This window comes from Patiria miniata, unplaced genomic scaffold, assembly GCF_015706575.1.
Source record: "Patiria miniata isolate m_02_andy unplaced genomic scaffold, ASM1570657v1 HiC_scaffold_21, whole genome shotgun sequence".
NCBI classification, from domain to species: domain Eukaryota; kingdom Metazoa; phylum Echinodermata; class Asteroidea; order Valvatida; family Asterinidae; genus Patiria; species Patiria miniata.
In genome coordinates this window covers 3,663,705-3,678,345 of record NW_024037060.1, presented here as the reverse complement: position 1 = coordinate 3,678,345, position 14,641 = coordinate 3,663,705, and the positions used below count along the sequence as shown (strand labels likewise).

General features: G+C 38.4%; 1 protein-coding gene across 1 annotated transcript in view; it reads right to left on the bottom strand.

Annotated features, from left to right (window-relative positions):
* LOC119729620 (ETS translocation variant 1-like) overlaps positions 1-14,641 on the bottom strand; it is a 55,274-nt gene that overhangs the window by 23,201 nt on the left and 17,432 nt on the right. Inside the window, exon 5 of the mRNA XM_038202265.1 lies at positions 8,632-8,691. Coding sequence (XP_038058193.1) covers positions 8,632-8,691 — 60 coding nt within the window. The remainder of the gene's footprint in view (positions 1-8,631; positions 8,692-14,641) is intronic.

Genomic DNA, 14,641 nt, shown 5'->3' with positions numbered 1-14,641 from the left:
AATTGCATACCTGCTACTCTTGACATTTTTTTTGGAAGGGCCAGCTCCAGTATTTATCTATATTTTTGCAATTGGGTCATTTCTTATTGTTCTGATGCATTCGATAGCAAGGGTAGTAGAAGTTGGAGCAATATTTTAACACGCAGGTGACGCTGTATTTGTGATTGACAATGTTTAGTTAGGAACTCGATCTGTGTATAAGGTATTCATCAATGTTGATGCTTGTGTTTCCCTGCTGAAAAATGCCTATATTAAAGGCATAAATATAGGATCATTTGCATTTATCTCAAAGGTAACCTGCATGTACCAAATCATTATCAAAAAGCTTAAAACCCTAACTCCCCAGCCTAATTTACTAGGAACCATACCCATTCAGGCAAATTCCAACACCCACATGGGAAATTGTACACACACACTGTTGGACTTAGTTTCTGGAGGTATGCCAACCCCAATGTAAAAGACCATCAGTTTAGGGGAACTGTACCTATCCCAACAGATTTAAACACTAACCTACTGTTGGAGTTTGATTGGTTATGGGCTGTTAGGGTTAATTGGATTTACATGTAAGATTGTACTGTACCAAATCATTATCAAAAAGCTTAATTGGATTTACATGTAAGATTGTACTGTACTAAACACCCCCTGAAACTATTCTGTCTGGCTTGTTGTCAATTGACTGATTTTTTTGGAATAAAGAGTGCTATTGAAGAAATCGTGTTTCGTGATCAAAAGGTTGCGCATGTTTTTTCACCGTTTTCTCAGAAAGTGTAATATCACTAAGCTGAAACTTCAACGGGTTACGATTTTGAGCATTTTTAATTGGATCTTTGAGGGGTGTTATTATTGGAAACTAACAAATGCATGAAAAGCATTAAGCAACTGATCCTACCCGGTATAAATGCATGTACCGGTAAGTTAGTGATTCCGCGCCATGTGCACCAAAAGTAGTGCACACATGATGATGACATGTGTCATTAAAAACTCTTGTGAGTATTCCACACAGCACCATCAGCCGTAAATATCTGCAAATGGCCACTTGATAAGGAATCTTTAATTCAATTTCAATAATTACATGTAGAATGTTTCTTCGGGCAGTGTGTTTTACATATAGCCTAAGTAAACATCAATTGGAGATGGCTTAACCATCAAGGAGAGTCTACAGTGTCAACAATTCACGATCTTAAATTTGCAATTAGAATTTTTGCAAAGGGTACCGGTACATGTGTGTGTATATACGCACTTTGACTCACACCACGCACCAACCTCTACATGCAGTCCTTATATGGTCACAATAAAAGACTCACTGAGCTCACTGAAGACACTGCATGCTGCCCTCTTGTGTTGGAAATTGTTCAATGCCCATTTTGCATGACTGTCAAAAGCTACAGTTTTCACTGCAGAGAAAAATTAAAAGGGGATAGAACTGACAGAGTACTAACCAAATAGATTTTGCTTGAAGTGAAATGCTACAAACTTGTGCAATGGAAGGCCCTCAATTTTTTTGCTGGGGAAAATATGAATGACACTTGTTTTTTGGAAAAAAATCTGGTCACAAGAGGGTGCTATTTATGACATACTGGTACATATTGCAACAAGACAGGAGATGTTTAAGAGAAACACAAAAAGCCCAAGAACCAAACAAAACTACAAACAACTTACCAAACAAACCAAGAAACAAACAAACAACATTCTGAAAAATAAAGTAGTATACATGTACTGTGCTCTTTGCCCGAACGCTAAAAGGAATTAATTCGCGTATATGTAAACATGTGCCAAAAACTTGCTTGAAATGAATCTCAGAAGCTGTGTGTACTATACCCGCCCTCTGTCATGTGGTTACGTTTTACTTTGTTACGACTTGAAATTACACATTGGCTGGTGGAAGCGGCTGCATGCGCTTTCCATCTCGACACATTTCTGCCAGCCCTAAGTCACGTACCGTACATGTAATTCAGACGCAGCCTATAGACCTTTATCACGCTGCCACCATTTCAGTCATGTTCCCTGTATCCAATAACAGTACTGAATGATGATGTTTTTTGTGCAAAAAGGAACCTGACTATTTTTCCTTCCAGCCTCGCTTTGGTTACATTGATTTGAATGGGAAAAAATCAAAATGGCCGCAACATGATAATGGTCTATTACACTCAAACACAACCTGGACAGTTATATTCATTAGGCACGCAAATGGGTAGTAACCAAAACAAAGAGGAAATTCCAAGCTAGCTTTACAAGATTGAAAAACACTGTATGATATACAATGTTTTTCAATGTTTTTTTATGTCATACCGAGACATAATTGTGAAGTGAAAAATGAGGAAATCGTCCGGTCTGAGAAAAGTTGCATGCCTGATACAATATGTAAACAGGACCATTAGAAATACTGCAGGTACAGGATACGTCTGTGGCTGGGAAACACTAGCTGGTTATATCACCATTTTGAGTGGTTATTTCACCAAACCCACAATCTTAACATTCTGAAGTAAAATGCACATTGCTTGTGGTGTGCCAGATGAAATAACCACGCAAAATTGTGATTTAACGAGCAACTTTTTTTCCCGAGCCGCGTACGTATCCTGTACCAGCACCATTTCTAAGGATCCTTATTGTACCTGTACAAGTATATTCATTGGCTCGTAACACATCAGCCCAACTTTGATTTCAGTTCAACATTACATGTAGGCAAGGCCCCACTTCAAACTTATCTTTCCACTTCAAATGCCGCCTTTTATAAACCATCCATGTAGAAAATACCACATCCCTACTGACTTTGAGAATGGATCGTTCCAGCTTGTCACATGTCCTGCAGCTGTCAAAAGCACTTGATGATTGCAGTCAACAACTTGACCTCGCGACCCCACCAGCAACAAAAATGGCCATCTCTCAAAGCGAAGTACATGTGCATGTCTCTGATTGGTATACAAATGAAGGCTCCTCCAAATCTAGGTCTACCAGGCCTCATAACAGTTACAGTCTCCAAACACCGCAATGTTTATTGTCAATGCATATTTTTGGAGTTTCTGTTTACTAAATGTAATATTACATGTACCGGTAGTTAATATTTAATTTTTGTTTTGTTTTGGATCTGCTTGTTGTAAACAGCCTACATGTACAAGTTAATCAAATTTTGGCGTGACACTTCAAAACTCTTCAATGTTCTTGTACATGCCCATGTACATGTACTCCTAACACTAACAATCTGATTGTTTGAACATTAGTTCAGACTTAAAAGGCTTGGAAGTGTTAAAAATGATTTGGTACCGTATTTTGCCGAGGATTAGGAGTGTGGCCTGTATGTGCCAGTTCACTTGTTGAACATTTTAATGAAAGAAAAATTGTGACGCTGTTCCACTGATGAATTTGGGCAAGGATTGGTGAAGCACGCTCCTACTGGGTCGAAGATCCCAATGATAGCCATCAATTGCCAAATGACTATAGCAGAGCCACTGAACTGCACAAATGTCACAAACTATCTGTACCACAAAAAAGAAGTTTGTGCCTGCACCAAGCCAGCATAGATGTACCCTTACAGTGCATCCAATACTTTCAAAAAAAAACAATTGTTGACTGATGTAATGAAGGATATGACGTTTGTTACACCCAAGGTGTGCATAGCATCCAAGGCACTATAGAATGAAAGTTTAACCAGAAACTGTTTAGATTTCAATGTTTCTATTAAATGATTTTGCACACCCTTTTTTGTTGACTGATGTAATGTAGGATATGACGTTTGTTACACCCAAGGTGTGCATAGCATCCAAGGCACTATAGAATGAAAGTTTAACCAGAAACTGTTTAGATTTCAATGTTTCTATTAAATGATTTTGCACACCCTTTTTTGTTGACTGATGTAATGTAGGATATGACGTTTGTTACACCCAAGGTGTGCATAGCATCCAAGGCACTATAGAATGAAAGTTTAACCAGAAACTGTTTAGATTTCAATGTTTCTATTAAATGATTTTTGCACACCCTTTTTTAAGAGTAGAAGAAGCACACACAGGCCATCATATGCACTCGGCTAACAGCCACCCCCACCCCACCCAATCCTGACTTTTCCTACACATTACAAATCTTTATAAGTGGCACTTTCTGGACCACATCAAGCCGTGGGATATTGCGGTTTGTCCCTTTAAGATGCAACTGTCAGTCTGTGGCAAGCCTCAGACCCAATCATGACTGGCCCGGTAACCTTGGGGTCCCAACCCACAAACTGAACACTTCCTCTCTGAGCTGGTTCAATTACAAAGCAATGCACACACCAGACTAGTGCCGGCAGAATTCTCAAAGTACATGTACTACCAGGGTTTCTTTCTCAACAAGTACATGTACTCACCAAAAGCGCAGCAAAAAATCACAAACTGTGGAATTATTGGTTTTAAATGGGAGAAGGTGGCTTGGCATCACTTGACACTTGGGGCATTGTAGAAAAAAACACACACAATTTTGTGCCCCGTTCCGACTGGTTTTATTTGACAGTCTAAAATAATGCCAGGGCTGCTACCGTATATAAAGTGCTGCAAGACAAAATCAGAGTAACGAAACGTCTTGTTTGTGTTCTCTTTATGTGGGACTTTGTTGCCAACTATTGAGAGGTGGTGCGAACCAACACATCTTTCTTAGAGAACTACAACCCCTTGAGATGTACACAATTTTTAACCCCACTCAGTGAATTCTGCGCACTGAAAAGCCAGACAGAATACAGTCTTATAAAAGGCACAAAAATTTAAGACAACCAGAAACAAATGGGATAAGAGTCGAAACATTCATATGGCAAAATCTTTTAAACTGGAAATGATTACTTGAAGACAAGAACAAGTACAAGCATTTCCTAAAAAAAAAATCGTAATCACTTGATGTGCATCACTGCAGGTACTGCCATTCAGATGCCAGCTCTGATGAAAAACATGCCCAGCAAAATATGTCTTAAATATGCCTGTAAGAGGATCATCAGCCAGGCTTGATGATGGAGCAGCACGGGGAACACTTGAGGAGATCCCCGAGTATTAGTACCCCTGTACTTAGTGACTTGTTTACTGCCTGGAATCCGCTGCAAACCCCCCTCAGGGCCAGTGGGACTGGCAATAGGAAGCTTTTCATTACAGCCCATCAATTGGAAGCTTCCACTTTGCAGGAGGGGTGGGGAAAAATCCCTGACGGGAGCACCTGTGGGACACCACTAATACTTGTTTCAAAACTTGTTGGGGCTCTCACGTTGCTTTTTTAGGGGTGGTAGGGAAAGGCAATAACTTTTCAGATTTTAGAATAAGTCCAAAACCACTTGTCCGAAATTTTACCTGATGTACATTTGTAACCCTTGGATAATACTGTGATGGAATACAAATTTATCAGTTTTATCGTATGGAGCTATTAATAGTTTTACGCAGGCCAACCATTTGGATTTGTTATTATATGTATGGGATGAAAACAAGGATAAGCCTGCATAAAACATATGCTGGAATACATCTATAGAAGACTGACATTACATTGTACATGTACACATACATGTACCTGTACATGAATATGCACATACATGTACCGGTATATAAATGCAGGCCTATTGGAAATCCTAGTTTTTTTTAGCAGTTAAAGTAATACTTTTTTTAAAATCTGACTAAAGTACAGGGTACATGTGCATGTAAATTACGTGCATGTAAATTACATGCAAATATACTGTACTGTAATGCACACAAACCAACTAGTTACAAATTGTACATATTATTCCGTACATGTATTTGTACATGTATAAACGTATGTGTAGAGCTTTTCTACACAGGTGTATACATGCAGGTGCATATAAATGCCCATGGGTTTATTCCAGACACCAAATGATTGCAAAGGTTCTTTGAATGTACTACATGTACCGGTACTTCTCCTTATTATGACAGTCATGGCTTTGGGTACTGACAACAATGGCTCGTTACGGTTTAGTAACACAATGTTAATACAGTGTACTAGCAAAATGTTACGGTGTAGCATCCAGTAACAATACTATAACTGTACATTTTAACCCTAACGTCCTAAGGGCTCTTTGGGGGTAAAGTACAGAATACTGCAGAATACTACATGTGTTGTACACACTTGTATGGCAAGAAATGCATACTACAGGTTACTGCTCAGTAGTATTTTGTAGCTTTAGGTGAGGTTAGGGTTAACACAATGTGCAGACTGCAAGAACGGAAAGCAACGATTACACCCAAAATAGAATAAGCATTTACGGGACTGCATAATTCTTAGTGGCCTTGAAGTGGTATCGCTGACGGGTCCCAAATTCGCTGTGCTGGTGATATCCAGTGAGCATTGTCACTGGACAGTCGACTTCTACGAGATTTGCATCCGTTTCAACCAGTAATGAAATGGAAAAAATTGAGTTATGAACACACACAAAAAACACTAAACAAACAAACCCGGAAAAAGGGGGGGGGGGGGAGGTCGATGGTGATATGATTTTTTTTTAAATGTGAAACTACCTACTATCCACGTGATTCCTTTATTCCTTAAATTGGGCCAGTTCAGCAGCACTTACGGCAGTCTACCATGCATGTCTGCCCAAACGGAAATGGCATTGTTCATTGCCAGCCAAGTGGCGCGCTGCTCTGTATAAATTTCTGTTCTACATGTATCACAGGGGCATGGGAAAAAGAGAAATGTTTACAAGCTGATGAACAGGATGCAGTTACCCTAATACAGCCTTTCTTTTCATTTTTTTTATGACTGTCATGATTGATAGCAATATGCTAATAGGGGGGATTATCTGAGTGGAAAAATAATAATGCCTCGAAGTTTTAGAATAATGCACAAGCTGGATGAGGTCATTCAAGTCTTGCGCAATTCAGTCACCCATTGACACAAGCAGCGTCAGTGAAAGCCATAAACGCAATTACGCCTAGCATCTGTTGACAAAGCCATTGTAATGTTTGTGCAAGAACCAGCTCCACAGGCACATCAGTATCACTCACAGACTGCTATCAGTTTTTACCAAGGTCGGAAGGGATTTTCTGCAGTAAAAAACTTGTTGCTTGATACATCACGTTAAACAGGCTATCTCTATGATGGCATAATTGATAACAATGATGATAATGCTCGTATAATAGGGAAGTCGTTAAATCTGGTTTTTATCTTCTGAAACTTTTTTGCTTTTCATATTTTCATACCTGCTTGTGTTGAGCAGCCTTGAGTACTTTGTCTACTAAAAAAACCCAACCCTTTTCCCAATTTTTGTGGCAAGTTTACTGAAGCTAAAAAGGTTCCTATTTTGTTTCGCATCACTTCTGAATTTCATACTCTTGCTAAGGACGAGAATTCATGCACACACACATGTACCGTACACTGCAGTCATTCCTCCAATAAGGATTAAGAATGTACGAATGCCGAAAATTGTACACACTAGCTGTACACTTACAGGCTGTAACCCACTGGGTTGATACCACAGAACAAGAACATCCCTGATACCACAAAACAAGAACACCCCCCCCCCCAACAACAACATTCACATAACGATCCCCTGGCCTCAAACATTAACGTGCATGCCGCTGGCTGTGACTGACACCCCAGACAGAAATTAGATCCATCAACACCAATGCATAAATATTTCATGAGAACACAGAGACATTAAAAGCATTATGCACAGATTCACCATCTTGCCTCTCTTGTTTTATGGGGTTATTCCTAATTGACATTTGACCCATATGGATTTCTTTTAATAGTCTGCCATACCAGCATGCTTGCCAATAAAACATGTTGTATGCAAAAGGCATGGGTATAAAATGTACATAATTATGTATTGATCATTAGTCGGCAGTTGGCCAGGATAACCCATGAAAGTCTTTCGACTTAATACTGTATTTTCAGTGGGGTCCTTTGGTAGAAGATGTGGAAAGAAATTACAGTTTTAGTGGTGGGAGGAAAACCCCAGAATGATAATAAAGGGAAAATCCATGGAATCAGGTAGGGACTGAAAACCCAAGCCACATATTGGCCCAGGTGGGATTCGAACCAGGGTCATAGCGATGGAAGGCAAGGAAAGAACCGCATGTATACACTACATGAAGTATTAACCAACAATCCAGAAAAAGTTGTCTACGACTGCATTTCATGTCCAGTGTATTTTTTTTTGGAATTGGTCTAACTTTCTATGCTTCACTTGATCGCAAATTCCGTAATTTTCCAACAATCCAAGCCTTTTTTATCCTCTTTTTCCAGGACAAAGTACAGCCAAAATAATTAGGAGATGGAAGAAAGGAAGATCAGCACCAGAAATGTGTTTAAAAACTACATGCAATACAAATGATTTTAAAAATAGCAAAGGTACAATAAAAATTGTAAGTTTGCTTCAAAACAAATCTGAAACATCATTAAGAAGTTGACAATTGAAAGGGGCAACTGCACTTTCAATTCATAAAAAAAAACGATTAGATTAAAACAATAACCATCTCCCTCTCTCTTGATTCACAGTACAACCACCCACATTTGTTCCTTGTTCCCCAGTTTTTATTTCTTGCACGAGCAAGGCAGACGCAGCATCATTTCTTCCTTAGATATCATCTCTTTCATCTCTTACGAGGGCAGAGGCGCCAACCCACTCCCCCACTTCCTAAACATCCACTGAACAGTCTTGAAGTGTTTACTTACGATTCTCGCTCTGGAAGTCTGGTACAAACTGCTCTGCTTCGGTATCCAAATCACACAGGCCTAGAATCAAAAGAGGTGACCAAAACAAACAAAAAATTGAAAAAATGAAACTATAAACAGTGAAATAAATTGTGCAATAGTATACAAATAATAAATGTTTACGAGTGCAATGGTAAAAATAATTTCAAAAGGTGACAGATGGAATGTTCCATTCCACGAGGCGAAGCCGAGTGGAATGGAACAATCCATCTGTCACTGAATGAAATTATTCTTACCATTGCACGAAGGTGAAACATTCATTATTTGTTTTATACAACACCTGAATAAATCCTCATCATCTGATTGATCAGAGTCACCAATCATGTGACCGTGCAATGGAACTTCTATTTACCGTGGAATAGAACTTTTTGCGGTGCAGCAAGGCCGGCCGGCCGTGGGTTGGGATGAATAATTCAATGACAAGTGATCAACGACCCAACAATCAGATGACAGGGATTTGTCCTTCTGGCTTCCTCACCGGAAAACAAATTCATGAGTTAAAGAATTTGTACAGATAAAATTACTGCAATGTTTTGTTGTAAAAGTGTAGAATTACACTGAACATGTACATTGTAGCTAGAGGTACCGACCGGTACGATAACAACTGAATAGTGCACATGTACCGGTGTGCGTGCAGATTATGCAAAACAACACTGCGTCTTGACCTCCAGAGTTTGACCATTCAGCGGGCGCCTTCAGTAACCCGATATTGCATCGGAAAAACACGGCAACTACCGGTATTGACCAATCTACAGCTTTGGCTGAATTTCTGCTCTAAGTGACGTCACACCTTCTACCGGCAACTCCGATCGGCTGTCGCGTGGCTCTGCACACGTTAACGTCTGATCCTTAAGATTTTCATTTGAAAGGACTTTAAAACAAATTCAAACATTATGTGTGAACACTCATTTAACATCCTGTTTCTGAACTTCTAAGATGTACATGCAATACTGTGAATGTACATGTACAAAAAAAACTGTACACTTTACAATGTACATTACATACATCCAACTTCGCATTTGCAACTACAGTTGCACAATGACCTGTCCTTTTGTTTAGGTTTTGTTTTATCAGTCATTTTTAAGAAACTAGGCTTCAAATCTTCTCAATTAATGCAGCATTCCAAAAAACAAACAAACAAATAACACAAACAAATCTAAAAGTCACCCTCATTTGTTATTGCATGTATGTGTCTAGATGTACTGGTATTAAACATGTGAAAGCACGCATACAATTAAGCCTTATATGTCTGTTTAATTGTAATCCCAAACTGCAAGACGTTGGACATCTTTGACACGCGCAGTGTCATATTTCTCAAGCTCTTGAAGGCAAGCAGTGGCAAACAATTTAATACCTTCAGACAAAAAAAGAAGACTTTCCAACTGTCATCTAATCCCCATCCATTTCATCACGGTCTGTATTAACCCATTCTAACCTTTCTAAAGCATCCGGAGATAAACTTTCAAAATTGTTGGCGACCTGATCAAATAGAGGAAAGCTATTTTTAAATGAAGTTTTCCATTTAATGTATCTTTTGGTCGGCCCAGAGAAAGCAAAGCTCAGGGAATCAGTCCTGTTTGCCCAAAGACAGATCTCCCGAAAGACGTACACGTACATGTACGCGGCTTTTCCTACAAACTTTAGATTAAGATAAAAAAAAAAGTGGAAATTTGCTTCTAGCGCCTTTTGTACAATGTCTTTCGTATTTCACCACTGTTTGAATTTTTCACTCATTCCCCTAAGGGCAGCCTTGACGATATGCTTGAAACACCCCCCCCCCCTGAAATTCTAGCCGCAGTCACTGAGGAAAACACATTGAGGTTTTAGGTATAAATAGAACTTATTTGCTACAGCCAAAACAAAATCATCTTTGCAAACCAGAAGGCGCTTGGAAAACTGAGAAAATGATCAATATCCATTTACCAGAAATAGCCACGTCAAGGAGTACGCACGCAAATCGACAATCACCAACATTTACAAAATGGATCCATTTACAAAAGAGACCTGGATGGTTATGTTATTGTTCCCTTAAAAACAAGAAGGTAAAATATTCACTCGGAAGATGATTATCTCACACTCCTTCATTTGAAATTTCACCAACAGAAAAAACCCAAGCTATAATAAAATACCGGTAGCAACATTTGTCAAATTGTCATGTACATGTAATAAACAGGCATGGGATTAGTGTTTCTAAAAAGATATCTTAGAATATCGCACTTCTTCTAAAACTTTTCAGAACACAACCCCCCCCCCCCCCCCCCACCCAAAAAATCTACCGGTATCTTTGCACTCAAAGTCAAATTATGAGTCCGATAATTCAGTGGACACAAACAGACTCACACAACATCTATGCGAAAGTGCATGTACATGTACAACGACTCATTTTAAGGTGGGAATCCGGCGCCAAGAGATCTTTGAACAGATAAGGTGTTTGTGCCCTGTCCCGGTATTTTTCCACATGCTAAACCACTTCAATGCAACCTCACGTAGTTAAATGGGTCAAACCAAAAGGTATTGATCGCAAGTGCTTTCTTGCATTTTTTTCCCCTTCAAGATACTGTACATAACTCCTAATGCACAAAGCATGTATACGTGTGCTTCTTAAGACCATTTTCTTTCACTCATTTCAAAGCAATGCTTGATTCTTTGCTATCCCTATTAAACTCCCTAGGGAATGTGCAAAATTATATTAAAATTGGAGGATTCAGGACTGTTCAATTTAGAATTCAAGTAAAAACAAGCTTTCAAATTCTGTCAGTAACAAAGACAGACCTGTTATTAATTGTTGTTTCCCTTGGGTAAGGGATAAAAAACAAACAATAAAAAGTAATTTATAAAAACAAATAAAATACAAACTACATACATACATGTAATTTGTATACATGTAGAAAAACAAAACTACATGTGCCGGTACATGCACCTCATTTTGTTAAAATCAGTAATGGATTTTCACATCAACAAGTTGAAGTCAAAGAACTCCAAAACACAATGCCCAGGAGTAATGTAAATTAATAATAAAAGGCATTTATATAGATAGCGCTTTGAAACAGGGTATATTCAAAGCGCTTTACAATTATTATTGCCCCTGTTCAACGGGCAAACACTCCTGAAACCTTCTCAACTACAAGTTGAGAAGTACTACTAATAGTCCTACAAGTACTATTTTTCCCATGGAAGACGTGATTATTGAAATGTAAATTTACAACGAGATGTTGGATCTGTTTCCTCTTATTCAAATCAAATTTACAGCCAAAAGAAGTTACAAGTATATCAGCAATGAAATTTGGGTAGTGTTCTCATTAAAAATTGAACTCGCTCTGTTATTTTAGGTTTAAATATTTTATCGCTGGCGGATCTTTTATAAGCGAGAAGAAAAAATCCTGTTGCAAAAACATATTCAAAAATACAATAATGGATCCTATTAAAAACACTTACAAGATGTAACCATGGAAATCAATAAGACAATTGAAGTTGTCTCTTCTTCCCCCCCCCCCCCCCCCCAACCAGCTTGTAACAACATGTAGTCAGTCAGGTTTCGAACGAGACCTCACAGCGTCCGTTAAAATTCCATATAGGAAAACAGTAGGTAACAGCCGATATAGGTCATGGAGCTTGTGAATACTTACGAACACGACTTTGTGGCTTTCTGAAGAGCTTCATGTATCATCCTACCCTCCCACATAAAAACAAAAATTGGAGGTCTTGACTGTTTGTTGTTTTGCCACACATCTTGTGCTGTTGGCTGGCTGAGAGACAGTACACTCCACTCTCTACTAACTTCCCGAATGTTCATTCACGAAGGTTGCTCAAAGTGTTATGTTATATCCTGGGTTGGGGTCCAAAAAATATGACCAAGAATTCCACCCATTTTGGTTTTTAATGATGCCAATTAATCCATAAAAATTTTCAAAATGAATAACCCTTTTGCTTCATCATTAAAGGGAAAATATACATGTACAACATTTGCAACATCAAAAAACGAAATGATCAAATTATCACGAAATATCTTACTGGATTGCTGGGGAATGACAGTCCAAAGCATCCTGTAAAATCGTGGCTCCTGGTGTGCTGACATTTTCAAGAAAACTTGTATTTTTCCAACGCTGGTCGGCCGACCAGCGTTGGAGAAAACTGACTTTTTTCAAAAAGTGCTCCTAATTTTTCATAATTTAGTTATTCCACATTTTCTTTACAATTGATTACACACCTGTGAAGGGGTACAAGCCTTCTAGACTGATTCTCTGACCTTACGATCCCCCAAAGTCTATAAATTGCTCAGTTTCATCTCCAGCATCTCCGAACCCAAAACGTGAAGCAACTCTGTTTAACAATATTTGCTATGACATGTACCGGTAATAATCCTCCAAATCCATTTATTTCTGAAAAATGCAGCAAAATCAAATGTTGTACATTCCCTTTAAACAAAAATTATTTACACGACTAAATTCAGTTCTTTTAAAGGATGAGGCAATTTTAACTTTTTGATAAGAGCAAAATTTCACAAACGACTTTCCAAAAATGAGTTTTACTATAAATTAATAAGAAGCTCACTTACATACTGTACAGCATGAAGTAATTACAATGCAGAATTTAGACCGTGCTTGTGCACGTACACATGTACATGTACGACTGTACACTCGTACATGTACGTGCATTGCACCATACATGTACGTGTACATTGTACATCATGTGTAGACTGTGCATTTACATACATGTTTTCAAAAAGACAGACAGACATGACACTGCAATGTTTAATTATAACATCCGTGTAGGATTACCCCATCCATTTCTCATTAAGTACATGTATACATGCAAAGATGCACCGCAGTTCCTTTCCGTTTTTAATGAGATGCAAAGTCGTGTTTGAAATCGCAAATCTGAGCATTGATATGCCTAATGGAGGAGCGCGTTGGAGTGTACAGCCACGGGCAACCGCAGACCTGTGGAGCCTGTGTATAGCCGCCAGCGCCAAACGACGTGCATTTCTCCTGACGTTAAAAAGAAAAAAATTCACTGGAGAATCAGGCGCCAATGGCAATGAATACCAATGAATAATTGTTATCTTGACTGGATGACTTTTATGGGGAGAAAAGAACAAATGAAATCTTTAGGACGAGTTTGTCTTTTCATCAAATGTCACTCACTGGATCCCGGAAAACACTTATAACCCAACACCACTGACATTTAATTAGTTGACTTATCATATGAAGTGATAACATGTACATGTACATGTATAGTATGATGCAATCATTTTGCATTATCATTTCAAATTTATGTTTTTTTTGTGTGTTTTTTATGTGTAAACAACTGTCATGTTTACGTGTCTGTTGTACATTTGTAAATAACCTTTGATCATGCGCTGGCGTCATGCATTTGACCATACAGCAAGGCTTGCTCTATGATTTGACCGGAATATTTTCCATCGTGCGCATCGGACTATATATTTTTTTTGAATGAACTACGGGTATACGTTGTCCATGCATCTTTAGTTCAGGAGCAGAGCCTCAAACCTTAAAACTATTAGAAAAGGGGAGACTAATCCTTGACTTTCCATTTACTGAGAAAGCACAAATGTTTTAATAGAGTAATAAATTCAGTAATTTACAGGACAATGAGTACTGGTACATGTATTTTTTGTAACAACCTCAGTAATGTCAATGTTACGCCACTTGATATATTTTCATTTTATATTTGACATACATACTACACTGTACGTATGTGGAGTAACTACACCCTGTAAAAGTGTATTGTTTCATACATTTTTTTTTAATTTGAGTTTCATAACATACATTTGCAAAAAATCTTGGAAACCTCATATAGCTACAAGTATACAATTACATTTAAAGTGCATGTACTTCATATCAATGTACCGATGCATGTACATGTACATGTACAGAAACATACATGTCCATGGCCATGTCCTGGTACCGTACATGTACATGGGTAGTATACATTTTACAGGTACATTGTC